This window comes from Chiloscyllium plagiosum, chromosome 1 (assembly GCF_004010195.1).
Source record: "Chiloscyllium plagiosum isolate BGI_BamShark_2017 chromosome 1, ASM401019v2, whole genome shotgun sequence".
In the NCBI taxonomy this organism is placed as follows: Eukaryota; Metazoa; Chordata; class Chondrichthyes; order Orectolobiformes; family Hemiscylliidae; genus Chiloscyllium; species Chiloscyllium plagiosum.
This window is the reverse complement of record NC_057710.1, coordinates 6,859,029-6,878,120: the sequence shown is the minus strand read 5'-3', so window position 1 is coordinate 6,878,120 and position 19,092 is coordinate 6,859,029. Positions and strand designations below refer to the sequence as shown.

The following is a 19,092-nucleotide window of genomic DNA, read 5'->3' as shown; positions in this document are numbered from 1 at the left end:
AGAGGTGCACAAGTCGGAGTTTCAGATATAACCCATTTTCAGGACTTGGGGTGGGTGTGGGGGGAGCTGCAGATCAATGGGGGAGGCAGGGGCAGGGTGGTGATGTGGGGATAGTTGAAGACAGGTAGAGGGTACGACCTGGTTGGTCAATGGGAGCCGTAGCAGGGAAGGGGAATGGCTGGGAAGGGAATTGGGGGATGGGGACAGAAATTATTTGGAATTGGAGAACTCAATATTGAGTCCTCCGGGTTGTAGGGTGCAAAAGATAAGTTATTCCCCCAATAGGCATTGTGTTTTGCTTTGTCAATGGAGGAGGCCAAGGATGATCATGTTGGAGAGGGAGTGGTTGGGAGAATTGAAATGGGCAGTGACTGGGAGTGTGATGCTCAGTGAGCCGTTCCCTAAGTTTACGTTTGGTCTCCTCTATCCCCATTTCACCACCCTGCCCCGGCATCTCCCTTTATCTGCAGCTGTCCCCACATCCACCTGCAGTCCTGAATAAGGGTTGCAACAGAAACGTTGACTTCTGCACCTCCTGATGTTGGCTTGCTGTGTTTTTTCAGCCTCCTGCCTGTCTACTTTGGATTCCAGCAACTGCAGTTTTTTTATCTCCAATCTAAAGGAGCAAGCAGTTAGCTGGAATTGTCAGATATCCACTGACTTTCATGCTAGGATTTTCTGCTGTCTACTTTCTATAGGTAACATAGGAACCTGCATCTTAATGAAGTGGGATTCAGTGTAAATAAGGGTGAAAATGAGCAATTGTCGCCATTAATAGGAATCTTGTAATTCCCTAATGAGAATCTCATCATGACATGCAGAGTTTTGTTGGAAAATGGGACATTTTGCTCCTGATGTCAAAAGTGGTGTTGTTTGACATCTCATGTAATTCTGTGAGATTTCTCACCAGAGCCTACGATGTTCAGGGCCCAATAAGTTTCCACCCAGAATTAATTCCCACTGTGGACTTTCAACTTTCCACCCCCATCCCACACAACCTAAAAGACTGTAAAACCAGCATTCCACATAATCCTGTAGGTTCCACCCAATGAGTGAAAATTAGCCCCATTAAATCTAGTAGTTTAAGTCATCCCAGCAGTCTAATATATTAAAATCACCTCCCAGGACATACAGATCTATGAGTAAGAGCAAAAACAGAAAAACACTGCATCTGTAGAGAAAAATAGATCTTTGATCTGTGCTGGAGGTTACCCATAACAGCGAAGGCAACAGTTGGGCACTACAACAGTTCATGTGGCTTTAACCAAGTAAAGCTGAGGAAATCAGCTAGATGTAGCAATATTTGCATGAATGAATAATAAGGTTGGTTCACCCGTGATGCTGGAATAATTTATTGAAGTTCTTCAGCCTCATGTATGAAAAATAATCATGAGTTCCAGAGCATGCCCAGCACCCGTGGAACTGCATCTCAGCATAATTAATTCTTTAGGAGGTTATGAGAAAAATTTGAGGAGGAAAATCATGGAACCAAAATATTTAAAAATAGTGAATCCAGAAAACCATATGAAACAGCAAAGGTTGTTAGCACTCATTCAGCTGAAAAATGTGATTCTAAATGTGGATGAATTAAACATTGACCTTTAATAACCCTCATTTATTTCTACCCTTTCAGATTACTGTACTCACCAGCCAGCCTGGAAGGCATGTGGTGAAGCAGCTAGAGTCAGGTCTCAGTGAAACAGATTTAGTCAGCCTTAGGCGATTACAAGTACTGCATATTTCCAGATGTAACCCAGTGGAATTGATGGACATGGCGTGGAACACAGAGTCAGCCCTATCTAGCAAAGAAAATAACCTTGATGGTCTGTACTTACAAGTAATTGGAGCCTGTTTTATTAAGTGATTGGATTTTTGTTTACAGTTGTTATTTGTCCTTACCAAATTGTTAAAATAGGTAATTCAGTAAACATTAAATTTGAGATCTTGTTGGTCTGTTTAGCTGAGCAGCACATTATGATGTATTTACATATTCAGCTAGCAGGGAAGCTTGATATCCTGATTCCATTATTTTTACCACCTACTCATGACATAACAGGCTAGGATTTTACTTGGCGTAATAATACAAAAAGAGTGAGAGCAAATTGTCAGCACATTTTGCATCTCTCTCCATTTTTATTTTCACTACTGTAATTCATTTAAAACATTACCATCAGATGGTCCAGGCAGATTCATAACCATGGTCATGTTTTAACCTTCTCTAAACAATTTGTATTACTTTATATGCTTAATTTTGTTTGCTCCTTCGGGTTTCTGGGATAAAGAGATAAATGCTCCTTCATTTTTGTTTGAAGATGGGATTTTAGACTTATTTTTCTTTCCATTTGCTTCCCTCATCTGGAAATATCAGCCTAAAACTTTGGTGCATAGTATCTAAAAGCTTGCTGAAACCTCATTGAAATGATTCAGATGTCTGATCTGTGTCTGTTTGGGCAGTTGGGGTTAGATATGGTTTGTCTCTGAAAGATAGCCAGCATCTCCGAAAGAGATGGTACACCCCTAGGTGAAATATGGCTCAGAACGATTCAGACATGGCTCCAGGTTCTTAAATTATATATTAGGGCTGCTCAGGCAAGTGGGACACATGAGAAGAAAGATCTTGTTTCGTCTCAGGATCAGAAAGTCCTCCAGGTAATACCATTGCTGTTAGTGGGAGGAAATCAAGAGGAGGAAGGAGGCCCAACTTTCAGGATATGTTTGCCATGCTGCAAAATATTCTGTGGTTTCATTATAGCTACTCTCTTCTCACCTCTCCACATGGCCTCAACACTCACAACAGCTCACCTGCTCTGCTTCATCAGTGGTTATTACACCACACTTAACTTCACATCTGACTCACCGCATGTTCAACTGTCACCATTGTTGAATATCTCACTCTTCATCACACATTTTTCACACTGCAAGCCAACTATTTAACCATGACGGGCACAGCGTGTCACAAGACTGCCAATATGACACTTTCTAACACTTTCTTCCTTATACTGCATAATTCCAGATGTAACCCAATGGAATTTAAGAACTTGGCATGAAAAACAATGTATGTAAGGTCACCTGTAATCTTCACTAGGATAAAAGTTGTTTTTCAGTGGCCAATCTGTAACGTGATTGGTTGGTTCCAACAAAGGCAACTACATAATGAAACAAAGATGTATTAAATAGCTAAGGTTTTCCTTCAGAGGTTGATTTCTGTAATCTATTCATCTAGGAAGATGTCAGTATCCCATTGTTACTGTCCATTTGTTTCTGAATGAAGTGCAGTTTTCACCTCCATTCTTTGACTTAAAACTATTCTATTTGATCAGTACTTTACACCCTCGAGATGTTTCTCACATTGGGTTTGACTTATTGCCCCTCTACTGCCCCCTGTTAACATGTTAGAAGGCTTGTACAAGGCAGCTAGTGACTTTCTCACTGATTCCATTCTGCCCCCATTCTGAATCCCATTTTACTGTGGTTAGTGGAGGCATGAGGCAAACTGCTCACTTTTGAGGCCATTGTGGTTTTGAAGTGAGGTTTCTCATTCCACTTCTGCTGATATTTTGCCCACGGCAGATTGCCTGAGCTGGCATCATGCAAGGCCAGGGGATCTTGCTCTGGAGGTCATCTATGGATATTCCTCATGTATCATACAGAGATCATTACTCTCACCCTGGCCTCTGAGACACAGCCTCTAAATCCCTTGCTGGAGTATGCCATACTCTGGATTTACCTTGAAGTCTAACCCCATAGCCTTTCCTTCTTCAGGGACTGTCTGTGGTCCCACCAATGGCCACTGCTCCAACCTGGCACTGCTGGGATTACAGAGCTGACAAATAATCAGATTCTATAAGGCAGTACCTCCTTCCCCAATGGGTGCAAAAATTCTCAACTATTGCTGTTTCCAGTGTAAAGTGGCTGCTGGGAAGCTAACTTGTTCTTAACAGTTCCCTAACAAGTTTTTAATTAGGATAGGTTGGGGACAGGGAATACAGTCCATCATAAAATCTGTCCATTGGTTTTGCTGTTAAAGATTAGCATTCATCCAAGATGCTATGAATGACTCTTATCTCATTTTCTTTGATAAGATTACAACAGTACTGTCCACTTCTTTTACAGTCTCAGTGATTATGATTGCAGTGTTTTTGCACAATCCACCATTCACATAAGACCATGAGCTGATTAAGCAATTTCCAGACTTGATGGTGCACTTCAAGGCCACTTGATGAAAAGTGAAATTTATTTTATGTATTATGACTGTATTTGACCCAGATTGAGTTGGCTGGACCATCTAATTTTACCACAGAAATATTCATTTGCCAGTTGTTGGTAAACGGTTTTATGCTGGTAAATATCATTGTAGATAACTTAAAAGTGATTACCACTGGTATTGCTCCAGTTAATTATTTAATGGATGCCATTTTTACTGAATAGAATGCTCCATACTGGGGACAGACATCGATCTGCAGACAGTTGAGAATGACGCAATCAGCCTGGATAGTTTCTTCAAGAGTTGGTTACACAATCATGGAACGGACAAGGAGCATCTTCACTTGCTGTTTCCAGCAGTACATCTTCCCAGCTCTACAGGAAGAAGTAATCAGTGCTATGAGTGATGACTTGCAAAAAAGATTGATTAAAGCTGCATCTAAGAGTTGTTTCGATCATGTGGAGGATTTCAGAATTCAATATACCATAGTATACAAATATACCCTTAGTAAAGATAGTATCAAGCAGACTATAGAACTAGTAACAGGCTACTAGGGTCAAGATTGAGGGTGCCAAGAGAATCTTATCATTTGACTTCATTTGAATTTTAAGATTAGAAGATATATCAGGTTTAGAGTAGCTGTGCAATCAAGCATAAAAATACTTACCTCAGGCTAACTTCAGTAGGTGCAATAGGAATTTAACATAGGTAGATTGGAATCAAAAATGGATAGACCAAAGAATATTGTAACAATGAGAATCTTCAAAAAAGAGAGTGCTCAGATACAGAATAGACACATTCCATGAGTGGGGGGAGGGATGTGGATGTGTACAAAGGAAAGGCACCCAGAATAAAAGTTTGGTGTGTTATTCAAGTTATAGAGGTTAAATGAGACTGAGAAAGATGTTTATGAACATTGTAAGGTTCATAAAACAGTAGAGAACCACTATAGAATCTACAGATGAGATCTAGTGAAGGGCAAATAGAAATAATAAGAATAGCTTAGAACTAAACATAAAAGGGACATAAGAATATAGAGAGCTGGGCATGCATATATAAAATCCTTTGCTTAATTAATAAAGAAAAATAAACTGAAGCAGAGGTTTTGCTAAACCTTTCTCATTAATTAAGACTGAATTGGCATTATTTTTACCATCTTTAAGATTTTCCTGAGGTAAGGACCTAAAGCAGATTTAAATCCCACTTTTAGTGCCTTGGTAGGTAACCTTACTAGTGTTATTCTGTCAGTAGCCCCAGTAGGAAAGAAGCGCATTTCTACTGCTGGTAGTAGAATAACATGGTACGTCTAGGTGGAAGATGTGTGAAATTCATAAAAGATTTTTGTTGCCACTCCTGCCAAACCATTATTGTGAAAGCGAGAATCAGTGAACCTGTGGCAACATCAGCTCCAGGGCAAAGTGTAGAAAAAGTTTCACTGAAAGTCACCTGTAAAGACCTGCCAGGCTACATGTGCAGATTGAAGTTCATTAGGTACTGATAAGATTCTCTTGGCCCCCTCAATCTTGACCCTAGTAGCCTGTTACTAGCCATTAAGTTACCTGGAGGGTGAACCTGATTCATTATTCTGTATAACACCCCACATTCAAAGCTACCTCTGCTTCAGGAAGGAATTTCAAGGCTAAGGAGAAGCTACAGAACAGATTTGTTAAAATGGGGATGGGGGATCTTATGTGGAGAGGCTGGAAAAAGAGAGTTTCTTTCCTTAGCGAAGAAGTATTTATGAGGAGATTATCTAGAGGTTTGGAAAAGCATGCAAGTTTCATATAAGCAAATAAAGGAAGATGTTTCCAGTGATAAGACGATCCGCAGCCAGAAGAAGTAAAGAATGACATACAAAGACAGACATGATAAAAACAGATTCAAAAGAGAATTCAATAAATACTTCAAGTAAAATAATTTACAGGACTATAGAAAAGAGCAGGGTGAGTGAAATTAATCGAGTAGCTCCATTAAAGAATGGCTTCTTCCGTACTGAACCACTAGTGATTCTAAGGACAGTGCTAGAATTGACCTCACCAGATCAGGGCAAGAGAGTAGAAAAAAATTAACCAGGAAAACCATTTATAAACAATGGCCAGAATGGCCATGGTTGGCACGGTGGCACAGTGGTTAGCACTGCTGCCTCAGCGCGAGAGACCTGGGTTCAATTCCCGCCTCAGGCGACTAACTGTGTGGAGTTTGCACATTCTCCCCATGTCTGCGTGGGTTTCCTCTGGGTGCTCTGGTTTCCTCCCACAGTCCAAAAATGTGCAGGTTAGGTGAATTGGCCATGCTAAATTGCCTGTGGTGTTAGATGTCGGGGAATGGGTCTGGGTGGGTTGTGCTTAGGCGGGTCAGTGTGGACTTGTTGGGCTGAAGGGCCTGCTTCCACACTGTAAGTAATCTAAAAAAAATTGCAGCTCTTTAGTTTCCAGCTGAAGACAAGTTTTATTGCTAGTCTGTGATGCATGCTCAAGGTCAATATTAATTTTCTGGGTCTGACACAAATAATGTTCACTCTAGCCCATGGAACCATCTATCCTAACATAAGTCAACTTCTACAAAATGGGGAGATGAAAAAGATCAAAAAATGAATATTACTTTTGAAGTGGTGATTATGATATTTGAGTTTGTAGTGACCTTATTTATCTTAAATTAATCATGTTTTCTTCAGTTGTCAGATTTAGATATATCTCTCTGTTCTTTATTAAACTAGGAGGAGAAGTTCTGTTTTTGGCATGAAACTCCCTAATGGTAAACATAAATCGAAGAACCAGGGCCAATTATAACTATTTACTATTCACTGTTTGTGCCCAGGGACTCTAAACTTGCAGTAGAACTCTGCAGAATGATGTCCCTGGAGAAGTGCTTAACCTTGAAAACATGCAACTGTTATGCTTAGAGACTGATAATTAGCTATTAATAAGTGTCACTAGATTTATTGTAAATGTAAGCAAATATTATGTGTGTAAAACATCTGATTACATAATTTCACAGCAAACAGTTACAATCTATGACTATTATGTCTTATAAAAAAGATTGGTAATCATTTCTAAACAATTCAGAGTTTTGCAGCATATTGACTGTAAGTTAATTAATTATTGTAAATAGAATTTTTAACTCATGCTGGCTACCTGAGATCTTTAATATCCCTTTTGGAAGTATTATATTTAATAGTATAACTGCCACCATCTGATAAAACACATGATAGTAATCCTGTTATTTGCTGTCATAGCAAAATGGTGAATCCTTGTCGATAATTGTGAAAGTTGAATAGCAAATATAATTGATTTTAATTAGGTTTTATCTTGTTCTTTCTACTTGGCTCTATTCAGACCTTTTACATTATAAGAAATAAAAGCAGTTTCAGATCATTCAGCCCCTCGAGTTTAATCTGCCATTTGATAGTCCAACAGGTTTAGATTAAGTTCCTTACAGTGCGGAAACAGGCCCTTCGGCCCAACAAGTCCACACCGACCCTCCAAAGAGCAACCCACCCAGACCCATTCCCCTACATTTACCCCTGACTGATGCACCTAACACTACGGGCAATTTAACATGGCCAATTCACCTAACCTGCACATCATGGCCATGATACAATCATGGCTGATCTTTTACTTTCTTTTCTACCTGCTCTCAATATCCATTTTTTTTTCCTGAACCATCAGCCTTGAATGTACACATCAATGGAGTATCCATAACGCTTCAGAATTGGGAGTTCTAAGAATTCAGGCTTCGGAATGAATATACTTCTCCTCATTTCAGACTCTTCTATCATAAGAATATACCCTCCATTTTCAGAACTCTGCATCCAAGGGAATAACCTTGTCAATGTCCACCTTTTTGAGCCTTTTTGTAATAGCAACAAGAGAATTAGCAAGAAAGACCCAGCCCTGGCTCAATACCACAGATAAAATACAAAATGATCTGAGGCATAGATGGGATAGATTGTGAGAATTTTTTCCCAGTGGCAGGTGTCTTAAGATCAGAGGGCATAAGCTTAAGCTGAGGAGTAAGTAGCTTCGAGGAGATCTGCGGGGGGAAAACATTCACTCAGAGGAAATATGCAACATGCTGCCTGAGAGGTAGTGGAGGCAGGTACTCTCTCAACATCTAAGAAGCATCTGGATGAGCACTTAAAATGCTAGGGCAAAGTAGGCTATGGACGAAGTGCAGGTAAATCAGATTAGTATAGTTTGGTGTTTGTTGGTCGACATAGATTTTATGGGTCAAAGGACCCGTTTCTATACTGTATGGCTCTGAGTTAACTCTAAGTCAGAGATATATAATGGCTGCTCTGCAAGCCGAGTACGTAGAGTTGTTACAGTCTTTCTCTTTAGTGGCAGAATATGATTCTTGTCCTTTGAGGCCCTGCTTGGGGCAATGGTATTAATCATGCATCCACTGACTGTATGATACCATCCATCTGGAAGCAAATTGCAGTTCATTGTCATCTCATTCTTTTTGCAAGAATGAACATTAAAATTATTGCCTCAAGCAATTGTCTCCATTTTTGTGTCAGACAATCAAATCCATACAGACACAATCTTAAAAGTGTCACCTATTTTTATCACTTCTGCATCACTTCACATAAATGATACTGGAAGAAAATGCATCACAGCTGCAAATTTGCAAAGCTAACTATACGAATGCAAAGATATGGTCTGTGATTTCAAGGGTGATATTTTTGGCACAGATCGCATCATGGTGTCTGAGATTCACTGCCCCAATGTTTTGGACTAGCAGTTTGGATTTGCAACGTTCATTTGGATAATTACGTACTTCTTATGGAGGCATGGCATTGGCTTCCTTGTGAAGCCTGTAGAACACATTGTGTTAGGAAATAACATGTTGCTTCAATGTGATTGACCTAAGCTTAGGAGTAGCATTACTGATATACTGTTCTATTTCTGACATTCTCCACATTCACATGGATGTGAATATAGGAGGTATAGTTAGTAAGTTTGCAGATAACACCAAAATTCATGCTGTAACGGACAGTGAAAAAGATGATCTCAGAGTACAACGTGACCTTGATCAGATGGGCCAATGGACTAGAGTGGCAGATGGAGTTTAATTTAGATAAATGTGAGGTGTTATATTTTGATAAGGCAAATCAGGGCAGGACGTATACAGTTCAAAAAGGTTCAAAAAAGATTCACAAGTGTTGCCAGTATTGAAAGGTTTGAACTATAAGGAGAGGCTGAATAGGCTAGGGCTATTTTCTGTGGGGCGTCAGAGGCTGAGAGATGACCTAGGAGGTTTATAAAATCATGAGGGGCAAGTATACAGTGAATAACCAAGATCTTTTTCTCAGGCTAGGAGAGTCCAAGACGAGAGGATATAGGTTCGATATGAGAGGGAAAAGATTTAAAAAGGACCTGAGAGGTAACTTCTTCCCGCAGAGGGTGGTACGTGCATGAAATGAGCTGCCAGAGGAAGTGATGGAGGCAGATTCAATTACAACATTTAAGAGGCATCTGGATGTGTACAATGACAGGAAGGGTTTAGAGGGATATAGGCCAAATGCTGGCAAATTGAACTAAATCAGTTTAGAATATCTGGTCAGCATAGACGAGTTGGACCAAAGGTTCTATTTCTGTGCTATAAAGCTCTATGACTATGAGATGGAGCCTTCCTCCGTGATGAGAGCTGAGCAGTTCAAGCAGTAGGATCCTCCACCATCACGACAGGGCTGTATAGTAGTGTGCTTTTTCACAAACTTTCCAGAGTTTGTCAACTTAAAAGCTTCCACTTCATCATGTGAACATCAATGTCAAATGTTGGAGGTGATACCAAATATCCTGGAAGTTACCATGACTCTTCAATACAAATCTCAGTCTGAGTGAGTCCTTCCAAGGTCCTCAGGATGTAAAAATGGTTGCTGCAGGATAAGGGATATCCTGCTCGAAACATTGGTTGAATTAAGAGGCTTGTCCAAGGAATGTAAAGATGTATCCTGTACTGCACACCATATAGCCTAAAGTGAAGGTGAAACTGGAAAGGCTAGTGAACCTGAGAGTGTTAGAACTGGTCCATCAGTGAATGGACCACTCTGAACATCCCACTCTTAAAAATAGATGGCATAGCGAGGGTTTGTGGTGACTTTAAGGACATGGTCAACTCAGCCCTCTGTGTGGATAAATACCCACTTCCATTAAGGACCTGTTCAATGTACTGGCTAGGGGAAAGGAATTGTCAAAAATGGATCTGTCACGTGCCTACTTGCAGAGGGGGATTGTGAAGAAGTCCTAGCCGTCGCTGATAATAGTGACACACAAGGGACTGTTCTGCTACAAGCAACTTTCCTTTGGCATCATGTCAGTGCCGGCTCCATTACAGAGGACTAAACTTTGAGTGGATGATATTTTGATTACTGGACCATCCAAAGAGGAGTTTTTGAGAAACCCTAAACAAGTTGGAGGAACACGGCCTGCAAGTAAAAAGGGAGAAATATGAGTTTTTTTAATGTCTCCATAGAGCACCTGGACTATGTAATTGCACAAGGCACCCAAGCAGATGAAAGCGCCCAAGGCCAGAGAATTTGTCTCAACTTAGATTGTTCTTTAAACTTGTAAAACCCTGGATTGATTGCTGGAAAAGGGACCCAGGAATGTGAGGAGGCTTACTGGGAGAAGAGGCAAGTCTGAAACGGATTGAAAGTGTTGGCTCATTTCGATCCCAAATTGCCACTGTAGGTAGTGTGCAATATTTTGATTTCTGGGGTTGGTACTGTACTGTCACACATCTTGCTGAATGGAGAAGAAAGGTCCATTGTGTTTGCATCGAGGGCACTAAAGAAGATGGAGAATGTGCCCAAGTGGAAAAGGAATGATTAGACAACATGTTTGTTAATAAGTTCACCTGCTTCCTTTATAGCAGTCAATTCCTGCTGCTGACAGACCACAGGCTGCTCACCTCCATTTTTGACACATATACAGGCAAACCATCAATGGCTGCAGCATGCCTGCAGAGATGGGCATTGGCTCTGTCAGTCTACTCATATGAAATTAGATACTGACAGTCAGAGAAATACAGCAATGCAATTGTTTTATCAAGGTTACTACTGCTGGGAAATAATGATGTTCCTGACAGGAAGCTGAAAATTATGTATTTTTCCCAGGAAGGCAAAGTTTCAGTGTCAGTGGGTCATGTGCGGAACACTACCTGGAATGACCCGGCCTTGAGCCTAGTGGTGGACTTAGTCCTGAGAGGAAGGACATGTCATAGGAAGCGTTCAGAATTACGCTCTTATCCATCCAGGACATGGGAATTGCCCATGTCAGATTATTGTTTGTTGTGTGAATGAGAGCTGTTATCTCGGTCCCACCCAGAGGAAAGTTGCTGGACCAAGGACACCTAGGTAGACAAGCAGGAGGCTGGAAGAACACAGCAAGCCAGACAGCATCAGGAGGTGGAGAAGTCAACGGTTTGGGTGTAACACTTCTTCAGGACTGGGGATGGGTATAAGGGGAGCTGCAGATAAAGGGGTTGGAGGGTCAGGGTGGTAAGGTCGGGATAAGTAAACACAGGTCGAGGGTACGACCTGGTTGGTTGAAGGGAGGAATGAATCCAGTTGGCTGGAAGGAAGGGTCGGTGAGAGGAATGGAAGGGGAGGGGCTGGGAGAACTTGTTGAGTTCTCCAATTTCAAATAACCTCCCTTCCCATCACTCAACTCCCTTCCCAGCTCCTCCCCTTCCTTTCCATTCCTCTCATCGACCCTTGCAGCCACCAACCAGATTCATTCTTCCCATCAACCAACCAGGTCATACCCCCTGTGTTCACCTACTCCACCTCACCACCTTGACCCTCCCACCCCCTTTATCTGCGGCTCCCCTTACACCCACCCCCAGTCCTGAAGAAGGGTTACATCCAAAACGTTCACCTGACCTGCACATCTTTGGCCTGTGGGAGGAAACCGGAGCACCCAGAGGAAACCCACACAGACACGGGGAGAACATGCAAACTCCACACAGTCAGTCGCCTGAGGCGGGAATTGAACCCGGGTCTCTGGCGCTGTGAGGCAGCAGTGCTAACCACTGTGCCACCGTGCCGCCCGCAGAACAAGGACACCTGGCATAGTGCGAATGAAAAAGTAGCCTGGAGACGTTTTTGGAAGCTGAATGTGGACTCCCAGATTGAGGAGAAAGCTGGATCATGTAAATCCTGAGCATTAATAAGGATGGCGCCACTGTTGTCACCCCTTCACCCATGGGACTGGCCTCAGCTGCCATGGCAGCGGATTCACATTGATTTTGCAGGATCAGTAGAAGGACAGATATTACTAGTGATCACAGATGCCCACTCCAAGTGGCAGTCATGAAGTCAGCATCAGCAGAATATTTGCCACGTTCAGAAACCCTGAACAAGCAGTAAATGACAGTGGTTCACAGTTTGTGTGCAAGCATTCAAGGAGCACCTGGAAGATCAGAGTCAGACATCAGTTGAGAACCATATTTGACTTACTGCAGCCGGAAGAGAACCAAAGAAGAGGCAGAACAGAAACAGGAATGACAGATTGTCAGAAGGACAGGAACCTCATTGTTGAGAGTAATCCAAAGAGAAGAGACTGTGTTGGCTCAGAGTTATACATCTCTGGAAAAGTGGATTTTAGCAATGGTGGTGACTCAAACAGGACCGATATTAAATACAGTACAGGCTAGGGAATGAACCGATTTGGAGGAGACACACAGACCAGCTAGTCGCCACACCTCACCAACTGGGGGAAGTCCCTCAGAATATTGAGCTGGTCCAGATAGGTCCAGTGGTGTCAACAGTGTCATCTGTCTTCGAGCCAGGATTTGCTGTTCCCAGGAAGAAGTCAACAGCAATGACATAGGGCAACAACAGTCAATTTGAGAGGGCCATATCTGCAGAACAACAGGAGCTTCCAGACGAGCAGGAGGAGACTACGCTAGAAAAGGTTCCTGAGACATGGAGAAGGTCTTTGAGGATTGGTATCTCCATGAGAGACTGATCATGTCAATGTAAATTGTGGAAGGGTCATTTTCCCTTTCCTATCTTTTGTAAATGCTCCTGATGATGTGTACATATTAACTATAATTGTTGAGTTGTCTATATAAATATATGTATATATGTATCTATATATCTAAAGGAGTATGGAAATAAAGGGGGGGAGGTCGTGGGAGTGTTGTGCAGCTGTGTGATGTTGCCCCATTGAGAAAGTGGGTCAAATTACCTGACACAGGAACTAGGGGAGGCAGTCTAAGACCAACTATGGAGCTAAGAGGACACATAATAAAGTATTCCCTATTCTAATTTACCCTCTGTCTATCTCATAGTATATTTTTTGGTTCTAGTGAACCACAAACACAATTTAGGCCATTTGGCCTTTCGAGCCTGCTCCACCATTCAACATGATCATGGCTGATCATCCAACATGGTACCCTGTTTCCAGCTTCTGCTTATGTCCTTTGATCCCTTTAGCCCCCCAGAACTATATCTAACTCATTGTGACCATTCAATATTTTGCCCTCAACTGGTTTCTGTGGCAGAGAATTCCACAGGCTCACTACTCTCTGGCTGAAGAAATTTCTCCTCAGTCCTAAATAGTTTTAAACTGTGACTTCTGGTTTTAGACTCCCCAGACATCAGGAACATCTTCCCTGTATTTACCCTAAGTTGAGACCATCACTACTTTTCTTTTATTTTTCTCATTTTTTGTTTGCAACCAAATCAAACTTTGAGCAGCAATTTGTTTTGAAATATAAGAGAACAAAGAAAGACGTTTTCTGTTGGCATCTGGCCTGGAAAATAAAGCAATTTAATTACTGATCTAAGGAAATTGTAGATGAATTGGCACTGAGATGTGTCCCTACTCATGGTTAGTAACTGATTGGATGTTGAATTGATCAATCAGGGAGGACTAGTGCTAACAACAAAGAATGTTGGTTGAAAAGAGAAAACAAAGAACCAGTTCTGATTGGGTTTTTGCAAGAGGCGGGGTAATCTTTTAAAACTTCCGGAGACTGAGATGCTTTGTTTTACTCTCCCTCTCTAGTTTCTCCTCAGTTATTTAATTGTTGAATGTTCTGAGAAAAGAATCCCAGTTTGTATAAAATAAGTAGAGTAAGATAAATGCTTGGCACAACATTGTGGGCCGAAGGGCCTGTACTGTGCTATACTGTTCTATGTTCTAAGTAACTATTTCTAGAAGTCTACTAAAATTGTTTGCATTACTGGTGAATTTAAAATTCTGGCTGGTAAAAACAATGACTGCAGAAGCTGGAAACCAGAGTCTAGGTTAGAGTGGTGCTGGAAAAGCACAGCAGTTCAGGCAGCATCCAAGGAGCAGTAAAATTGACGTTTCGGGCAAAAGCCCTTCCCTTAAAATTCTGTTTGCCTGTGGAAAACCAATTTACCTAGTATTTCTGAAGGCATGGTATCCATCATGAAACTGTTTATCTGTGTTTTGCTAAAGTTATATTATCAGTAATAAATGGTTAATTTTTGTTTAAGTTATAAACTTGGAGTGCAAGATTTGTTATTCTAAAGTCTGGTTCAGAACAACTGAGCAATTTTGTGAGTCATTGAATGTGTTACTTTCACTGTATTGTGACACCAGTGATAGTCTGGCTTGTGTTTAGATTGCTATCCCTGTGACATAACACCAGCCTAGTCCTTTTAGAGTTATGTAGATTTATATGAGATCTGTTCTCGTTCTTCTAAATTCCAGTGAATGTATTCCTGACTTTTCCAGTCTATTTTCATAAGTTAGTCCTGCCATCCTCGGAATCAGTCTAGTAAACCTTTATTGCACGCCCTCCATAGCTAGAACATCATTCTTCAGATAAGGAGACCAAAACTGCACACAATACTGCATGTGTGGTCTCATCAAGCCCCTGAACAATTGTAGAATGGTATCTCGGCTCCTATACTTGAATCTTCCCACTATGAAGGCTGACATACCACCTGCCATACCGTTACATATCCTTACATCTGTAATGTCAAAACTGAGATAAGTAATGATTCTCACATGCACACACTCACTCTGTCTCACTCTCCTGCACATGCACACACTATAGGTTTATGGGGTGAATTTATATTTACAGAATTATACTTGCATATACATTCTATTTTGCGCAGAAAATGCGTAACATACAGGCAGTCAAACCATGTAATATTTTGTAAATTCCAGTTTAGAAATAGAACCAGTTTGACTCAAGATTGGGACACAGATTGGGGTGGAACGGTGGCTCAGTGGATAGCACTGCAGCCTCACAGTGCCAGGGACCTGGATTCGATTCCAGCCTTGGGCGTCTGTCCTTGTGGAGTTTGCACGTTCTCCTCGTGCCTGCTTGGGTTTCCTCCAGGTGCTCTGGTTTCCTCCCACAATCCAAAAGATGTGCAGGTCAGGTGAATTGGCCATCCTAAATTGCCCGTAGTGTTAGATGCTGTTATATTTAGTGTTGTTATAATAGTGTTATATTTAGGGATAAATATAGGGTGGGGGAATGAGTCTGGGTAGGTTACTCTTCAGAGGATCAGTATGGACTTGTTGGGCTGAAGGACCTGTTTCCATTCTGTAGGGAATCTAATCTAATCTAGTCAGACAGACTTTAACCTTACACCTTTAATGCATTGTCTGAGCTGTGATGGCACCTTTTGTTATAAAACCTGAAGTTACCTTGAGAATGTGATTTAAAAGAAGTTCTGGGATTTACATATTAAAGAACCAAAACTATCAAACCCAGTCAAAAAGATGAAAGACTTAATCTAGGTTAGTTCAATATATCATTTCAGCTTCATGACACTGAAATTGTTTGCTATAAATTCCGTCCTAATGAACCTTCCATTTGTGAGGCCTACTTCAATGTTTGCTTCACAACCACCTGATGAAGAAGCAGTGCTTCAAAAGCTAGTGCCTCCAAATAAATCTGTTGGACTATAACATGGTGTTGTGATTTTTAACCTAGTGATAAGTAAGGTATTGTTGGCCTCTGTAACCAATGTCAGTGCCTTATTAACCTAAGAAACTGTGTGTATCAGTGATGCCTGATTCTCAAAGAATCCAGAACTGAGGGCATAGTTTCAAAATAAGTGTGTCACGTTTAAGATGAAGATGAGAAAGACTTTTAAATTCATTCATGAGTGTCACCATTGTTAACAGCTAACCCGAGAATGCAACTTTAAAAAAAAGGTTTTGTGATTTTCACATGAAAGAAGTGAAACTATTGCTGTATTCTAAGAGATGAAAGGATTAACAGACATTCAATTTTTCAAAGTATAATTTCAGTTATATCACACTGCAAATGTTTGCTATAAATTCTGTGTTACGATCGAACCCTCCACTATCATCTGGTGAAGGAGTGTCGCTCCGAAAGCTATTGTGCTTCCAATTAAACCTGTTGGACTATAACTTGGTGTTGTGTGATTTTTAACACCACCGGCATCTCCAAATCATGACTAGCTAAGCCAGCTTTTATTGCCCATACTTAATTGTCCTTGAGAAGGTAGCGATGAACTGCCTACTTGAACTGCTGCAGTCCATGTGTGGTAGGTACATTTGAGTGCTTCTAGGAAAGGACTCCCACACTGAAGGAACAATGGTACAGTTCCAAGTCAGGATAGTATCTGGTGGTGATCTCATGCAAGCCTTGTCTTTTAGGCAGTAGAGTCAGGGGAAGGAATAATGGTGAATTGTAGAACGTGCATACTGCCGCCATTGTGAATCAGTAATGGAATGAATGTTGAAGATAGTGGATGAAGTGCCAATCAAACAGACTGCTTTTATCTGGTTGCTATTAAGATTCTTAAATAGTTTTGAAGTTGAACTTGTCCAGGTCAGTGTGATCATTCCATTACACTCCTGACTTGTACCTAGTAATTGGTACACAGGTTTTGAGGAGTCATGAGGTGAGTCATTCACAGCAACATTCCCAGCCTGACCTGCTGTTTTAGTACATATAGCTGGTTCAGTTCAGTTTCTGTTCACTGGTAATCCCATAATGTTGAAAGTGATGGATTCAATGTTGGATTCTCTCTTGTTGGAGATGGTCATTGCCTGGCACTTGTGTGGCACAAATATTCTCTCAGAGGATCATTAGTATTTAGAATTCTGTCCCCAGCAAGCAGCAGAGGCTGGGTTGTTTGATGTATTCAAGGCTAGACAGTTTTTTGATTGACAAGGGAGTCAAGGGCTAAAGGGGAAGACAAGAAAGTGGAGTAAAGGCCATAATCTGATAAACCACAATCTTATTGACTGGAGGAACAGGTTTTGAGGAATCAATAGACTACTTATACTCCTATTATATTCTTATTCATTTATTTTCACAATGTTACTCCACTAGATATCAGCGTGGGTAAGGTATAGTGAACTATGTGTAAAAATAATGTGGTTTATATTATCTATTTATTTCTTATAGCCTGTCTAAAGTGTGATGTTCAGGAGAGACTCATTAGTCCTGCCCTCCTTCCTGGACCAACTAGCTTAACTGAGAAAACCGAGAGTCTCAGGGACTTCCTGAACACAAACAAAGCCACAAACCTAGGACCCCTGCAGCACAAACTTCAAGTTATAAAGTAAGTAGGCTTCTTCTCCTTGGACTATAAAGTACTGCATGCAGTTGTGGTTAAGGTATTAATGGAAGGAATTGGTGTCCCTAAAGGAGATCTATGTGAATATTGCCAGGAATTGTAGCTGAAGAAAAATGGATAAACTATTGTTGTTTTCTTTGTAACTGAGGGGAGGCTTAATTGAGGTATAAAAATATGAGTGACCTAGATGTTGGACAGGAGGGGACTATTTCCAAAAGGGAGAGGCCAATAACCCGCAGACATAGATTTAAAGTAATGGGCAAAAGGAGACTTCAGGAATGACGGCATCTGAAATATTAAAAGTACTTGTGGTACTATAACATCAGCTCTATGAGCCAAAAGCTGGAGATTGGGATAATTACAACTTGTTGATCAAACTGGATAACTATTATTCTGACCTGAGGTGGATGCGATGAATAACTTCATCCTATCCCATATATTTCTATATTTTTTATTTTTATCAATATAGGACAGTTTAATATTGAAGTTTCTACTTTAGACCATGAAAATACCCCCTGCATATTTCTGTAATATTCTGTAACATCCACCATTGCTGGCCATGCTCTCTTTTCTCTGTTTCTTAAACAATTCCTTACAACTTAGCTTTTTAAATGAAGAGTTTAATGTCAAAGTCTAATAACCTAAGTCTAAGTCAAAGTCTAATTATTGAATGCACATTTCTCAACTCAGAATCAAATAGTCAAATTTCCAGGTCTAGATGCTTATTAAAATGTTTACCTTATAGGGCTGTGAAATCTGATGGTGTTTGTGAATCTGTATTCTATGGGCTCCCACTTATCATCAGACCCACAAACTGTTGGAGACTGGACTGGGATGAACTGGAGATAAACCACCAAAACTTTCACGCGCTCTGTCACAGTTTGAAGGTAGGAAAGAAAAGCACAAATCCGTCACGAAGTATAAGTTACACAAGTAGAATAAAGGTAGGAAAATAATATTTTGCAGCTGCAATTGGAAAAGTCTGAAGTTAATTTCATTATTGCATTTTTTGCTTACCTTTTGACTATGTCTAATAGAAAGCATGAGTCATTGAGTCGTGGGGTCATAGAGCTGTACAGCATGGAAACAGACCCTTCGGTTGATTGCGTCCATAGAACAGTACAGCACAGGAATGGACCCTTTGGCCCACGTAGTTGTGCCGAACATGATGCCAAGTGAAACTAATACCTTCTGCTTGCCCTTGGTCCATATCGTTCATTCCTTGCATATTCATGTGCTTATCTAAAAGTCCCTTAAATGCCTCCACCACCACCCCTGGCAGTGCGTTCCAGGCTCCTACCACTTTCTGGGTAAAAGCTTGCCCCTCACG

The 19,092-nt window shown here is 40.9% G+C and overlaps 1 protein-coding gene across 1 annotated transcript in view; it reads left to right on the top strand.

Annotated features, from left to right (window-relative positions):
* LOC122555310 (meiosis 1 associated protein) overlaps positions 1-19,092 on the top strand; it is a 111,202-nt gene that overhangs the window by 35,201 nt on the left and 56,909 nt on the right. Inside the window, exons 4-8 of the mRNA XM_043701562.1 lie at positions 1,634-1,823; positions 4,429-4,590; positions 12,767-12,778; positions 17,591-17,747; positions 18,508-18,649. Of these exons, the coding sequence (XP_043557497.1) occupies positions 1,634-1,823; positions 4,429-4,590; positions 12,767-12,778; positions 17,591-17,747; positions 18,508-18,649 (663 nt within the window). The remainder of the gene's footprint in view (positions 1-1,633; positions 1,824-4,428; positions 4,591-12,766; positions 12,779-17,590; positions 17,748-18,507; positions 18,650-19,092) is intronic.